We start from the raw sequence: 16651 nt of genomic DNA, 5'->3' as shown, positions 1-16651 counted from the left end.
GCACACACATACACACACACACGCGCAAGCAACACACACACACACACACAGACAAACGACAAGCACCCCCCCATCAATCAACTCACCCGTTCAGTCGAGGCATGACATTGACCGTGTGTGTTCTCACTGTTCTGTCTTGTTTTGTGAGAGCCGGTTTGACCGTGGCATGATGATACATCCCCGTCTCGTGGGTCCCTGTGGTCCGACCACGGAGGTACAGCTGGTCGTGTTGTCCTCTGTGATGCGGTGTCGGTGGCCGCACGAAAGTCCCACCGGTTGCAGAAAACGCAACGCACGTCGCCCAAACGCAGAAGAAGCGGATATTCAACCGATGAAAGAGCATATTTGTAAATGTTCCTCAGCAAAAATAAATAAATAAAAATAGGCTGATAATTAACAGCTGTAGTAGTAGTAGTTGAGGAGGTACGTTTCAAAACATTTAAACATCTTACAGTATGCTAACTCGCCGGTCAAACAGTGGGACCTTGTGTGAAATGTTACAAAACTTCTTCACTCTTGACAGTCTCTCGACTGGACTGCGGCATAATTGCCACTTTGTTGTGGAGTTCAGTCTGCAGGTTGAAGTGATAAAGTTGGCTCTAGGCTCTAGGCTCAGGGGGAGACCATGGAGGGGACCCCCCTATGCCCCGGGGACCAATGGGACTGGAGCTCGGTGATGTCAGGGCCCGGCGGCCAATAGAAGACCGCGAAACTCTGTATGGAGCTGGACATGGCTACATTCCAAAACCTTTTCACCGCACGTGAAGCCCTCGCCTCGCAGACTTCACGTGAAGTCAATGAGTCAGCCACTCAGTATTAATGGGAGCGGATTGGAATTGGGCCCATAGCACCCACATGCGCGCTCAGCGCTCTAGTAAGTATAGGCCTACTAGTAGACAATGGTAACTTTTGCCCTAAGTAAAATTGTTTTATAATAGGCAGAACTAATGAGTGATGTAGCCTAACATCAGTGTAGGCTACTTTATTCAGTAAGTATGTTGTGAACTGTGTTTATACTAAACACAATGTTAGTAGGCCTAGGCTATTATTTACTAAACATAGTCTATGTAAGAAAAGAAAACATGTGTTTTGTTTGTTTTGTCATGTTAAGGAGGGCTTTGGAGGTTAAAGCTGTTCTTCCATTCTTGTGGTGTGTGCATGTATAGGCCTACTCCCGAGTAGTTTGAGGGCAGTGGCCGGGCGGGGTGGAGTGGGTCACAGATGTGGAGACTGGAGACCCTGCGGGCCTGCCCCATCCGGTGGTCCTGTAGTGTAAATGTACTCAACATCCCAGACCAGGCACCAGCCATGATTTAATTAATTAATTTAGAATGTCTTGATGACCTTTTCAATGTAGGCCAAAATCAGCTCCTCGGAGCATTTGGCTCATGTTAATGCAACTCAATATTTTGTTTTATTCTTTTTTTTAGCTTGGGGATATTGGCATGCTGTGGGTTGTTGATTTGAGGCACATCGGGACAACGTGTTAGGTCAGCCAGAGTTTGAAAATGTTACTTAAAGGAGCATTCAGTGATTTGGGTCATTTGGAAAACCACCCAGTCCGCCCCGGTAACAAAATGTGCAAATGCACGCTCTACAGTGGGGGGAAGTGCAACAGGCCAACAGCATGTGCACTAAGGCCCGTCCCCAGTCGATCATGATTGGAGGAAGGCCCCTCTCATCCTGATTGGATGAAGGCTTTGCCACCCGCCACCAAAACTGAAACTAGGGTTTTTTGACCCCAGGGGCTCACTGGGGACAGGGAGGAACTCCTTATTTGGTCAGCACACTCTATAGTAGGTAGGATTATCCAGAAAAAAAGGAAAAATAAGTGATATTTGAATTAAGTAAAATCACTGAATATACCTTTAAAGAAGACCTCTGCTATTAGTACATGCCCAAAGCACTCGCCCTGGGTCACCGCCTGATCCAGCTGCCTTTTTTGCATTGACACTGCAGCAGTGCCCTTCTGACCTCATCTACTCTACTGCAAGTTTCTGCTGCTATTGCTAGAGTCTAGAGTAGCCCAATACATTGCAATGATACCATAATCTACTTTCCCTTCATAGTAATGCCAAATAAATTGACTACGACCACATTCACCACAACTGAAAAAACAAAACAAAAACATGTTTTTAACTGGAAAACTAAAGAAAAACATTAAGGAATAGGCCTACATTAAATTAAATTAAACTGGAATATTGTCTCGTGAAATTTCAGGAAGGGCTGTGTCTTGCATATATGAAATAAAGGCAAAAGGTACCATATGTAATATGTGCTGCTAACACACAGTTAGCCAAATAGCTAACGTTCGACTCTGCATTATGGATCTATTTGGTGATCTACCAGAACCGACCCAAAGCGCCTGTAAGCAACATGAATGACACAATAAACATTTAATTGAACGTATAGCTATATTGCTCCAAAGTAGCCATTTCTTTTTAATTGTCATTATGAATATGTTGTCAGAATTTCAAGGTGCATGCATTTTTGACGGACCATTCAACACCAACGCCCCACGGGATGAACCGCACACATTATTAACGTCACCCTGTTGTTAAATTATATATAAATACGAACAGATACGGACGGTACCAACGATAATCTGGTTGTGCGTGCGTGTGTGTGTGTGTGTGTGTGTGTGCGTGTGCGTGTGCAGGTGCTGTTCCCCCAGCAGCGTCCAAGTCTGCAGAAGAAAAAGAAGACAATAATTTAAAAAGGAAAAGAGCAGATTTGGATCATGGACCATCAGAGGACAGGGGAGCGGAGGAACTCAAGAAAGTTTGTAGAGAAGGTTTTCAACAGTTCCACAACAATGTTTGTTTGTTTCCTTCCTTCATGTCAGAATCAAAACATAATATAGTAAGACATAACATAGTAACATATATTATACCAAAAACATTAATTGAGGAAGAATTATATAATGTATAATTGGCATTTGCCACAACAGTCCATGTGTTTCATGGATACATACCACCACATATCACAACTCACAAGCATAACTAAATCATTGCCTAAACATTGTCTTATTTACTAGGCTATAGCCTATATAGCATAATATACAATAGGCCTACTGGTGATTAGTTAATTGAAAGTAGGATGTATTAGTATGAAAAGAATACTAAGAGACCAGATCTATCTGTTAGTTAGGCTATGGTATGCTGACACTTACTGATCTCTCTGTCTCTATCTCTCTCTCTCTCTCGCCCCAGGTCTTCCTGTGTTAAAAGGCTATGTTGCGTCAAGGCGAGGTGAGAGAGAAGAGATGCAGGATGCTCATGTCCTGATGCCAGACATGACCAGCTGTCTGACCACCGACCTGTCTGCTCTGCCATCCCAAGTGTAAGCTCTCATTACTACAATCGTGATTTAAAGTGATCCATATGTTTATTAATGTAGTTAGTCAGCCACTTCTGACTCAGTAACGCTTCATAATTGTTATAAATGTTAATAATTCCACGGGAAACCCCCGCTAAAACACACCCTAAACAGGCCTTAATATCTAGCGGAAAACCCACCAATAAGCCCTTATCCGACACAAATTAACTAATCTTTCTCAGCCATACAATTTCACTGGAGCGCGCATCTGCATGATGTCATGCACCGTGCATGATGCACGCAGACAGTAGACACGACTCCCGACCCAAACACTGAGTGAGGAGATAAACAGTTGTTTGATTAAACATAATGTGCCACGAAAAATAGCTTCCAATAGCTTGTTATTTTTTTGCGTCGAGGAGGTTGTGTCCATACATGATGATCGGCCAACAAAAGACATCTCCCTCCCACAGTGAGTGAAGCGCAGTGATGCCTGATTTATTCTTCGCCGTACAACGTGTTCCGTGCTGAAAATAGCTGATCTACAAGCTCACAAACGACGTGTTGTGAGGTTGTAGATCAGCTATTTTCAGCACGCGGAGATATGCAGGCTCTGAGAACTGAGAACATTCCGAAACTTTTGCCTTAACAATAAAAGCATGCAGCTTTCACAAGTTGGCCCATAAAGACAAGGAAAAGGATTAAGAATTTGGCATTTTATTTTATTTTATATTTTTTCCCAAAATGTAAAAAAATTATGATGAGGAATTAATTTGGATATTGGTAATGGAGATATTGTAAAAGTTGTCACTTTATTAATCCCAACATTTTTTTGTTAAGGTTTGGACTGCATTTAATTTTCAACACAAAACCTTAAACTGACTTTCTGTGTGTGTGGAGTATAAGTATTGACTTTGAGTGACTTTGTGTTGGGTTGAAAACTTGAAATCATTTAACATGTTTTGAAGTATAACCAGGTAGGTTGCTGTTTTTTACAGTGAACTTTGTAGGGGTTTTTATGATTCAAACCTTTAATGGTGGAAACCACTACATAAATAAATGGCGCCCGATGTAGGGGCATGATATGGTCATGTATTAATACCACGCTATACAAAGAAAGCAATGGTGCTATACCTCATTTGTGGTGGCGCTACCAACTGAAAAGGTAGGTGGCACCAGTGCTACCTGTGAAAAAGTTAGTCTGGAGCCCTTGTCATACATTTACAACGCCTTATAAGCACATTATATGCATAATTGTGATTGTAATGCATTATAGACCCGACCTTTAAAGTGTTACCAAACCCTTTATTCTCAGTAAAACGGACCTGGGTTACAACTGTATTTGGACTGCTGTTTCCTATCTCTTTGCCAAAATAGCTGATCTACAAGCTCACCGCGTTGTGAGATTGTAGATTGGCTATTTTTTTACTGAAACTAGAATGACAAATAAACAAAAGATTACAACACAGCTGAATAGTGACATTTGCTGCTTGATTAAAGCATTACATTTGCTGCCTGATAGTTACAATTAACCAAGTTAAGCAAATCCCTGATATTGTCTTGTTGGATTGTGTACAGAAACTATGACATCCCAATTTAAAAATAATATGCTTAACGTTCAAGACAAATAAATTAGTCCTAGACAGGTTTATAATTTTGGGGATAATGTGTGAGGTTCCCTTCAGATTAAATGGAGCAATTCAGATTTGATAAAACCACCCTTTTACACCTTCAGGTCTTGCATGTCGTACTTTGCTGTGTTTGATGGCCATGGAGGTGCACGGTCATCTTGTTTCGCTGCTGAGCATCTGCACCACACACTGGCCAAGAAGTTCCCCAGAATCCCCACTGGTTTGTTACCTTTAAAAAATACAGCATATTGTCACTTGTTTGTCTGGAATTACTTATTGTTACTTCTTAAACAACATTATTAGACATGTTTGTCTCGGGAACCATTTTCCTAGCAGGGACAAATTTTTTTTTTTACCTTGAATTTTAGGTGAGACAGAGAATCTGGACAAACTGATAAAGAAGTGTCTCCTGGATACTTTCCGACAAACAGATGAAGACTTTCTGAAAAAGGCATCTAGCCAGTAAGATCATTCAACTCTGGACAACATTGTTTTCCAGAGTTTATAACAGGCCAAAAAAAGCAATGAACAGTAGTGCTGAGTTACACAGTAGAATCCTTGCTATTCATTTTACTCAGTGTATAAATATTGAAATTAACACAGAGTATTTTACTGGCTCTAGTTAGCAAACTTTATTAGTTTACATTTAACAAGATATGCTAGGTAAAAGTGAGTGCCAGTGGCTTCCAGTCTCTCATGGCTGACTGTGTTTCCTCTTCTGATAGAAAGCCGGCGTGGAAGGATGGTACGACTGCTACCTGTCTGTTGGCTGTGGATGACATGGTGTATGTGGCCAACCTGGGGGACAGCAGGGTAGGGGCTGGCTCACTCTCACCACTGGGAAGAGAGTAAAGACATGTCATTGATCATTTCTCTGTGAAAGCAGAACGTAGAAATTATCAAGTTTAATGAATGAAATTACCTCAATTGAACTGAACAGATTATTAGATTCTTCCACCAAACTATAATTCATGAAAGGTAGTGATGGCTAACCGTTAAGAAATTGGTAACCGCTAACAGTTAATGTTTGACCGGCGTTAAGAAAAAAAAGATAAGCATCAGCTGGACACAGACACACACACACCTAGCCTCTGCAGTGCTCTAAACTGAAAGTCTAATTTCTCTTCAAAAGTCTTGAATATAATGGAATATGATTAAGGATTACTGTGATTATGGTAAGATCACATTTCATATCACACACACACACCATAAACCTTTAACCAGGGTTCCTAACTTCCTACACATTTGGAATTTCTAAATTCCATACTTTTTCCAGACTCTAATTTCGGGCCTGTGTGTCGGTCCCCGGGCAAGCTGCGGCCGAAAAACTGAGGTGTCAGGGGGACTCCCGCAGCGGCCAAGGGCTCGATGCTCCCACCCCTCCCGTGGTCGCAAGGTGGCGCTCTTCCCGGGGCAGGGGTTTCGGGGGGCAGGCCCCTGGAATTTGCCCTGCCCGGTCGGTGATTCCAGCTTGAAAAAACGGAAAAGAGATTTTCCCTCCACGTGCAAAGGCACACTGGTGCCAGAATGTATGTATGGAGGCCTCCCTGGCCGCCCTACGGACACCCCAGGGCAGGCTCATTCATAGTCTGGATTTTCGGTGGTGAGGTGACCACCGGAGCTGAAATAACGTTGAGCGGTGGTGAGTAAAAACAGAGCGAAGGGCTGGCGCGGTGGCTTGCTCTTCACCGCGGCTCGTGACGTCATGTTGTAGTTCGGTGGTCACCCCACCACCGAAAATCCAGACTATGAATGAGCCTTTAAGGCCTTCAAACTGCAGTTTTGTGTGTTTTTTCTAACCACCGTTTCAGTGGTCACCTTATCACCTAAAACTGGAGTATGTATGAATAGGCCTTAAGGCGACGAGTCGGAATCACCGACTGGGCAGGGACCAGGGCCTCCCCCGAGTACCCTGCCCGGGAAAACAGAACAGCAGCAATATATTATATATATTCGTTTTCTATACTTTTCCAGACCTGGAAAAGTATGAAATTAAATACCATACTTTCCATACTTGTGTATAGGAACCTGTATTAGCTAGTAAGTTACACACTAGGCAGCTTATCTTTTTTAATTTTATTTTTGTATTACTTTTTTTGCCTCCTTAATGATTAATCATAATGAATCTGTAAGTGGTGATCATGGTGATTTCCATTTCCTCTCCTCTCCAGGCTGTGTTGTGTCGTATCATTATGGAGCTTGAAGGAGCAGAAGGAGAGAGGAGTTCAGTGACTCTGGCCCTCAGTAAGGAACACAATCCAACCATCTATGAAGAACGCATGAGGATCCAGAGAGCTGGAGGAACAGTCAGGTGACATCACTGCAACTGGCCTACAAGAATAACAAATTATTTTTGCATGGTTTGACATTAGGGCTGTCAACCACAATCATTTACTGCTGGTCACTGGGAGCTGCAGAAGTACAAGTGCAGTCTTCTAATGTTGGATACTGGAAGCTGCCCAGTACAACCACAGTCTGCTACTGGTGGTCAAAGGGAGCCAATACTTTGGAGTGGCTTGCTTACAGGGCCCCCACTAAATAACATGAACTAAATAATATGAATACAAAGGTAGTTTAATCTGTTTCAATTACATATGTATTTGTAAAAGTAGTGCTCAGTCAGTTAATCACAGTGAAAAATCACAGGACTTGATTAATGGCTGACTACTGTCCAACATAACCAGTCTTCTGTCCATGTGTGCTGTGTAGAGATGGCAGGGTATTGGGGGTTCTTGAGGTGTCTCGCTCCATAGGAGATGGTCAGTACAAACGCTGTGGTGTAATATCAACTCCTGACATTAGAAGATGTCAACTCACGACCAACGACAGGTACTACTTTAATAACTACTATTATTGCTGCTACTGTTAACACTAACTAAGGCTCACAGTGCGTCATGAGCTTGAGCTTGTAGATCGGGAATTTTTTAAGAGATATTGTGTACTAGACGGGGAAAAAAGCAGTCCAAGTACAGTTGCAAGTCAGATCCATTTCACTAAGAATAGTGTTTTAAGTGGTTAATGCTACTATTCCTAAGTGATAAGAATTATACTATAGTTACCTCATAAGAAATGGTAGTGACCATTCCACTTGATTTGTGCGCCAAGGCCAAGGTTATGTGTCAGCTGTTGTAATAGCGTATGTAGTAGATGAGTTGTTGGTAGGCTACTTAGGAAAGGTGGGCTACTTAGAAAAACAATAGACAGCAATTAAAGGCATTTCACAGTCACACTCCATCAGATGCACAACCCAACTGTTGGTCTAGCGAGGGCAGTGGAGTGAAAGATAAAACTTGTTTCACAATCCATAGTCAGGACAGCCTAATCTTATCAGCGTCCGTCTTTGTTTTTCCACCATCACAGGTTAATAGCCTATATTCTATTATCCTACCTTTCTTTCGTCGGTTCTGCACACATAAACCTAACAAAAATGAATGAAACATCAAACCAAAAGGAATATTTCATAGGCTAATGCTGTTCGGAGCGTGTCTGTGCGCTTCCACTACACCACTGGGTCTCACCCCTCTCTTTCTCTCTCCTTGTCTGTAGGTTTATAATCTTGGCATGTGATGGCCTGTTTAAAGTGTTCTCTGCCGACGAGGCTGTGAAATATGTCCTTGGTGTCCTCCAGGTAGAGAGAGCGAGAGAGAGAAAGAGAGTGGTCCTCATTCACAAAGGAGAAATACACCGCAGTGTAACGTATGCGTAAACAGATACTAAATATCATCGTATTTCTCTGTCCGATCACGCTGCGATTTGCTCCCGTCTTATTCAGGGAAGCTGGTGTAATCACTTCATTTGTGCGGATCGCAGAGTGTAGCCTTTCCGCATTTTTCCCAAGCGATTCGCCTGGTGTCGCCTGGTTAGAACGCCCATCCCACACCATATAAGGCAACAGGAAATATCGCAACACGTCATCATAGCCTGCAACAGCCGCGATGAGCTTTAGAGCAGTTAATTTTGACATGCGGGTCTCTGCACGGACAGATCTTCAAGCAAACAGCGCGAGTTATATATGTATATAATTATAAACGAAACTTGCCAACTTGGCAGGCATTACTTCACTCCTTGTTAAATGTCAGAACGTTAATAAGTTAACTGATGTTACAGTTACTTTCACATAATGAGAAAGAAGTTAATTTGTACTGTTCACCACACGACCAAATGCTATATTAAAACTCGGCAATGATAAAAGGCCCTATTGATTAGTCTACTGCGGTGATTGATTCCCTGCAATCCCGTCGGATTTGGAAAGCAAATATATGGACATGCATGGACACAGGACATATTTTCTTTCTTTTTGTTTCTTGTGGGATTAATTCGTTTTTGGACTAAAGGCTATAGGCTATTTCATCCGATCCAACTACGTTGTATGTTTCCTCAGCTGCAGGTTAGAGTTGGCTATTCTGTGTGGCGTCCGCATGTGATCAATATACATTATTATAAATTAATACCACGACGCAAATGGAGGCAGATAGGTGCTTGCAGCAAAGGCATTTAGGCCTACGTGAAACTTTAATTGGCTGAGTCTTTGTCAACATGCTGATCAGCGAGTTACAGTGGCAATAATAATCATCATCAACAGCCTTTCTTGTCTGTCTGTCCGTCATGTTTGTGAACAAGCGCGAGTGGAGGTGAGCTGGCTTAAAACTATGATATGACTGGCCGACTTTCAAACACGCTGATGCCATTCATTCAAGGCTAATGTGGTCTTCTATTTTTTATATAGGGCTAATTCCCCCCCCCCCCCCCCCCCCCCACACACACACACACACCGACAGTCAGACTGACTCAAAGGAGCTCCGTAACAAAACAATTTCAATAGGCCTACTGTAGGCATTACTACACTAAACAACGTTGGATTCGTACAGTGCAGAATGCAGCTAAGTGTATGTTCTTATTGTAATTGTAAGTTTGTTTTTTAACATGCAGCGCGAGCCGATCTACAAGCTCACAACGCGTTACACTGCGAGTAGAAAGCTGTCAAGTGAGCAGCGCAATCGCGCATGCTAGAAATATCCTAATAAATAAATAAAAAGGTGTCGGGCTTGCAGGGGCAGTTTCTGTATGGGATGGGACTCTAGGCTAACCTGCCTCTAGAATGCTTGCATTTAGGCATACAAGTGATACTTGGCTTTTATATAAGCTATAATTTTTTTTATGTGCTGACCAATGTTGACACATGCCTACATATTTTATCTGAGGTTTGGGGACTTTTAATTGAGTCAGCATGAAGACTAAAGCCTTCTGAATAAATCTACGCAAGCAGTACACGACCATGAGAGCTGGCGCAGCTTATAGCGGAGTTTCCGACCAAACAACGTCACCGTCAAGTTCACGTTCAACTTCATGAATTCCCACGTAATGTGGGAATCCACGTAAATGCCTGTCCGCTCACGCTCCGCTCACGTTACGTAATGTTATGAGCGTAAACGCCGTTGTGAATGAGGACCAGTGTGTGTGTGTGTGTGTGTGTGTGTGTGTGTGTGTGTGTGTGTGTGTGTGTGTGTGTGTGTGTGTGTGTGTGTGTGTGCGCTCGGCACTAATCAGTCTCTCTTTTAAGGAGGAGCCTGTTGAGAAGAGGGAGGGGCTAACAGAGGAGGCAGCCAGATATGAAGCTGCTAGTCAGCGTTTGGCCAGCGAGGCAGTGAGGCGGGGCTGTGCCGACAACGTCACTGTGATCCTGGTTTCTATTGGCTTCTAAACACGCCACACACTCACACATTTCCAAACTGCAGACAATACGTGCCAACAGGCGCCAAGAAAGCACCTAGTCCAGGCATCGCTTCTGGGTTTTTAAACAGCTGGTGGATGGAAATGACGCTCGCGCGTGGCTGCAACTTGACGTGTCGGAAAAGCGTTTTTTTTTGCCGATGCGTCAAGTTGCAGCTGCGCGCGAGCGTAATTCTATCAACCAGCTGTTTAAAAACCCGGAAGAGACGCATGGACTAGGCGTTTGACACTTAAGTGTGCTTACACCCACACTGATGACTTTCCATGGACACTGACCGTCTCAGACTTCTCCACCACAAATTTACAAATAATTATTAAAAATAACTTTTAAATGACAAATCTGCCATGCCTGCACTTATTAAACACAAAACATTCAAAAACAATGTTTAACTTAGTTTAAAAATATTTTGGTCTGTAGATTGTTTCAACTTGTTCAGCAGACACATTCCACCAGCATGTACAACAGACAGTGGCCTTGTGTTTAGGGTGTCCGCCCTGAAACTGGGAGGTTGTGGTTCGACCCCAGGCCAGGTCATACCAAAGACTGTAAAAATGGGACCCACTGGGTATAAGCACACCTAGGATTCCATGCACGGCCAAAAGCCGCGTCGGCCTGATGTGTGTGTGTGTGTGTGTGTGTGTGTGTGTGTGTGTGTGTGTGTGTTCCCCCAGAAAATTGGGCCTCATATCATACCGGTTAATGTATCCAACTTTGAAACTGATCGTTTGGTCCAATTTAACTCAAGAAATTTAACAATTACACCCAGCTTGTAAGCCTACCATTTGGTAGGCTTACCATTTGGCCGGTTGAGTACCGGCCAAATTCAAAGTGTAACAAGAAGTATGTCATGTAATTGAAAGAAATTAAAATATTAGGACATAAGTCCCGAGCTAAGAATGCTTACTGACAGACAGTAGTTGTACGACAGCAGGACTGGTGCAGACTCACTCAGCCAAGAGTCTTAAACAGTTTGCACTCACAAAATAAATGTGCGTTTTTTTTTATTTTATTTAACGCAGCAGCAGACTGACATTTTGGCTCCTCAGGGCTTTTTTAATTTATTTTCATTCAAAACGCAAACATTTCTTCTGAGTTTCGACTGTTTCGTAAGACAAGAAAGAGGATTGGCAAGATAGGCCATGCAAACTAAGTATTTAAAACAAAAAGATTCCTAACTTAACTATTGAAATAATGCCACCTACTGTATACTCTTATTTATCTGGATGAACAAAACAGTAGAAATATACAAAGCCCAGTGTGTGTGTGTGTGTGTGTGTGTGTGTGTGTGTGAGAGAGAGAGATATATGAAATGAAATATTAAAATTATAAATTATTATAATTATGAACTTATATATTTATTATAGATTAAATTAAAAATATATTTTTTTCAGCAAATGAAGAAAACCTTGTATTTTTAAAACAAAGCAATACTACTTCTTCAAAGTTGGTGTTGTAGCTTTATATATTGTCAATTACTGCATGAGAGGGGAGTTGGCTGCTTTATCAGACAATTTGAGGGTCCAATGGAGTTAAGAGTTTGAAATTACAATAGTTTGTATAGGAAGGGGGTGTGTCTGATGTAATTAATATCAAATATCTAAATCTTGAATCAAGCAACTTAAAAACTGCCTGGGCTGGGGTGAAACACAAAAGCCTGAGTAGATCATGCTAAAGTGACCCCAAGTGAAATATCCATCTTAAAGCCTTGGCCTTGGGCCCCACAGGGTTCTATGCTGGATATGCCATTATTTCCCTCTAAATATCTTTGAAGTAGTTAAGTGACACAAATGTTAGGCAAATGTAAACATTTACATAGAGGTGTAGTAGCTATATTAATGCAGTTAAAAAAGAAAAAAAGTGAGTGATTGAGTAAAATATTGGAATGTTGGTGCGCATTGTTATACGATAAAACCTGTAACTTCACAAGCTAATAGTAGGCTGGGCTGGCTGGATAATATATTAATCAAGTTCGGAAGAAGAATACGTGGTAGTTGGCTGCATGTATTTCCAGCACAAAATAGTGAGGAAGCATGATGCAGGTGTATTCCTATGCTTCTAAAAGCACAATGAAACATTAACATATTGTAGTCTAGAGTCTAGAGTCTAGACAACAATAAAGACTAGAAAGATTAGCATTGTAACAATAAAGACAAAATAGTTTGAAAAGAATATCAGTCAGCGGCGCCCGGTTCGATCGCCGGCAGGAGATGGGGGAACAAGAAGCAGCATACAAACTCTTAATGTATTAACTAAGCCCACGTTAAGTAGCAGATAATGGCTGAGCCTGATATTAATTATTTTTGACTCGTCTGGGGGGTGCACCGTTCCTGGAGATACTGCAATACCAGGTCGATGCGTGGAGTGGACGGAGCAAGCCCCTATTCCATCTCCCAGTTCCAAAAATCAATTTAATATATGGTCCCCGGGTAGGGGACGTATCAGATATTAAACTGATAAGAACAGATACTACACTTGATCTTAGCCAAAAGGCCGAGAAGCGATGCCGATGTGCCTCCCGAGAAAGTGAAGGCATTCTTGGCAATACCAGGCAGCGTCATGTTTCGGACACAAAAATAGAAATAAACACAAAACAAAGTAAAATTAAAACCCTATGCAATGAAGTGCGTAACGTAGGCGCACGTTATTTGATCATCCGGAGAATTTAAACACCGATATGATATTAGCATAGGATATTAGTCATTACTTACTTCCTGGACAAGCTGACGATGACGCATTTCGCCATGGACCAATACAAAATGGGAAAGAGCGGTTACATTAAAACCCCGTTCAAATCGACGAACATGCATTGTACGAGCTATAACCTACTAAAGTTCATCATGAATGTGTAATTAACCAGATACGATTGTTGTTAATTGAAATGACAAATCAAATCGGTAGGTATGAAGCGTTTCAAAATGTTTAACTAGCCACAAGTCACGACCATGGCTAAGAGAGTTCTGGCGCTCTCCAGTGGACAAACAAAATAACTGCGGAGCAGTAATTTGAAGTAGCCTGTGCTGGATCTCTCGAAAAAGATTTTATAACTGATTCAGGCTATTAATGCAAAACAATTTGAATGCACAAAAGCGTAAAAGTATATAAAACATTGCAGTTAAAACACAGAAATAGGCTATTATTTAAAAAGAAATTACATACCGTATATCAAAATAGAATAAGCTACAGACAGCTTACATTCCAGGCCAAGGTTTTAAAAGAATATAATACAATTGAATATATAAAACTAAATAGTAACGTATGAGGTAATACAAAGAAATATGGATTTGTTTACAAAAAAATCATCCTGCACATGATTGGTTCAGATTACTTTGTAGTTTTAGTTTGATAAATGTATGGTTGAAGAATGGTGACTGAATATTTTCAATGTAACAATAAGATGAAAACTTTTTCTGAACCATGGATAAAACAGGGCATATATAATTGGGTTCACGGTTGAGTTGAAGTAAGCCAGCCAGAGAAACACTTCAAATAGATCAGCAGGTGTGTTGAAACCTGTGTAGACATCAATTATAGAATACAAAAAGTAAGGCATCCAACAAAAGATGAACATACCAACAACAATAGCCAGTGTTTTGGCTGCCTTGTGCTCAGACCGTCTAATCAGTCCCTTTCCACTGTTCAAGTTGTTAATGTCATTAATCTTTCTCGCATGCTCTTTAGCCACAACAAATATTTTAGTGTACAAGCCCACCATTACAGCACAAGGAAAGATAAAAGCTATGATTGTGTCAAGGCTTCCCCAAAGGATATTCAAAGGAAAGTTACAGCTCCCAAGGCAATAGATGGATTTCAGGTAATTCTCTAAACCTACTACATTAGCACCTGAATATATGAGCCCATAAGAATAGATTGCAGCTAATGTCCAGCTGGCAAATACCATAAGCCAAGCCACAGACATGGTGATGGTCCTGGAATAATGCAGAGGGTTACATATTGCCTCATGTCTATCCACAGCGATACAGATCAGGTGGAAGATAGAGACAGAAGTGAGGAAAAAGTTAAAGCTACCGTAAAGCAGGCAAAATGTGTCTCCGTAGAACCAGCAGCCCTGAACTACTCGGATGGTGCTGAGGGGCATGACAGTGACACCCACAAGAAGATCTGCTAAGGCCAGTGATAGAATCAAGATATTTGTGGGGCTGTGCAACTGCTTGAAATGAGCAATAGACACAATGACCACCAAGTTCCCCAAAATGGTTACTAGCATGCCCAATATAAATACCAAATATAAGCCAACTTGGGCCCCCACGCTGAATTGGACCCTGACACATGAGACATTAGAGTATGGGTAACAGAGCTGCTCCTGAGAAAGACCATCACTCATTGTAAAGGCAGACACACATACAATTTACAATTTAGGCATTTAGCACGCTCTCATCCAGAGTGACTTACAAAGTGCAACATCAAAGTGGCATGAACCCTAGTCAACAACGTAGGGTAAATGGTCAAATATACTGTAGGCATATAGCAAAGAGTAAGGTAACTAAATTAGCATTATGAAACTAAATAAACATCAACTAGCATCTGTCAAACACAACAAATAACGTTCTTAGCATTTGCGGTCAAGCAAAAAATTGTATGTCTGTTTAAAAAATATGTCAACAAGTAACCAACATACAACTGCATATGGTATAACCAGCATCTATAGGGGTGGGGGGGGGGATGGCAACAAGTGATACAAAATACAAAATAAATAATTAAAAATGTACAGTAGGCATTCAGCAGAGATCAGAGAAAGTGTGAGAGCAGAGTAATGGCATGAACCCTAATAAACAAATGACAGAGTAAATGGTCACGCAAAGAAAGAGGTGAGAGCCAAGTTCAGAGCTAAGAAAGCTACAAAAGAAGTGTGAGAGACTTGGAGATCTCTGACTAATCATAGAAGATGGGGATATATATATACCCCCTGCATCTCTCTTCATCCACTAGGGCCTAGCTAGGCCATCCAATCACAAGTCTCACACTGACACTGTACACGTACAAACAGGCTCATCAGAGACATTTTATTTACGGTATGCTTTAGCTCTTGTGACATATCTACACACAACTACATTTATTGTTTGTTCGTAGAACATCCTTATAATTGCACTTGATTGCAACAAGGTGACCATTATGAGTTGGGGGGAAAAAAGAATGATAATCACCATCAATAATAATAATTTAAATATAGCAGCATGGCAACAAGTTTCCACTCATGAGATGATTGGAATGTTTAGGGGTTTTGTGATATATGCTTAGAAAGTTAGAATATACTTAACAGCTAAATTCTTCTTGTAGAACATTTGTAGAAAATATATATTATATATAACAATATAACATTAACATCCATGAAAGTCCAAAAATTGGATATGTTTTCCTGAATGTAAATACAAAGTAATGTATGATTTGAACATCCATGAACATTTGACATTTAAGGCCTAATATTTCTACAATTGCTACAAATAGCTAAACCCGTGGCTATATTTGAGAAGTTCAATACTTTACATTATATGCAAAAAAAGAAGATGAGACCAAGGCACTCTTGTAGAATCTCTAGAATGCCTTTGTCTTATCTTTTTGAGCAGTGCCTCCGCACAACTCTGTCATTTTGTCGACCGTTTCGGACGTGGGAAGGCTCGCCGGAACAGGGCAGGCCCCCTGGCCGTATTCCTGCAGGGTCTGGATGTTCCGGGGACCCCCACGCGGTAACTGTCATTTCTCGATCGTTTCGGATGTGGGAAGGCTCGCCCGAACCGGGCCGGCCCCTGGGCGTGTTCCTGGGGGTCAAGATGTTCCGGGGACCCTCACACGGTAACTCATTTAACTCATTTTTTCCAAATATAATCAAAGTAGGCCTACAGTAAAGAGCACAGTACACTACAATACAGTACAGTACAGAGCACAGTAACAGTGCAGTAACTATAACAATAAATGTATAGTTGCACCGCTCAGTTCACACAGGTGTGATTTTTTT

At 41.5% G+C, this 16651-nt stretch overlaps 2 protein-coding genes across 2 annotated transcripts; one reads left to right on the top strand and one right to left on the bottom strand.

Moving 5' to 3' along the window:
- Window positions 1-2273: 2273 nt before the first annotated feature.
- Window positions 2274-10842, top strand: ilkap (integrin-linked kinase-associated serine/threonine phosphatase). The gene is made up of 10 exons (XM_079514132.1): window positions 2274-2367; window positions 2660-2794; window positions 3213-3342; window positions 5054-5169; window positions 5318-5411; window positions 5675-5762; window positions 7121-7260; window positions 7659-7778; window positions 8496-8577; window positions 10510-10842. Exons 1-10 carry the CDS (start codon window positions 2325-2327, stop codon window positions 10648-10650), a joined length of 1089 nt encoding a protein of 362 aa, XP_079370258.1. The 5' UTR covers window positions 2274-2324; the 3' UTR covers window positions 10651-10842.
- A 3172-nt stretch (window positions 10843-14014) lies between these two features.
- On the bottom strand, window positions 14015-14905 carry LOC306932040 (trace amine-associated receptor 13c-like; the record flags this gene model as incomplete). The annotated part of the gene is made up of 1 exon (XM_079513745.1): window positions 14015-14905. The coding sequence occupies one exon, from the start codon at window positions 14903-14905 to the stop codon at window positions 14015-14017; it is 891 nt and encodes a 296-aa protein (XP_079369871.1).
- Between the last annotated feature and the right edge of the window lie 1746 nt (window positions 14906-16651).

This window comes from Electrona antarctica (genome assembly GCF_951216825.1).
Source record: "Electrona antarctica genome assembly, chromosome: 11".
In the NCBI taxonomy this organism is placed as follows: Eukaryota; Metazoa; Chordata; class Actinopteri; order Myctophiformes; family Myctophidae; genus Electrona; species Electrona antarctica.
Note: the sequence above shows the minus strand (reverse complement) of the source record. Positions and strands in the feature narration are given on the sequence as shown.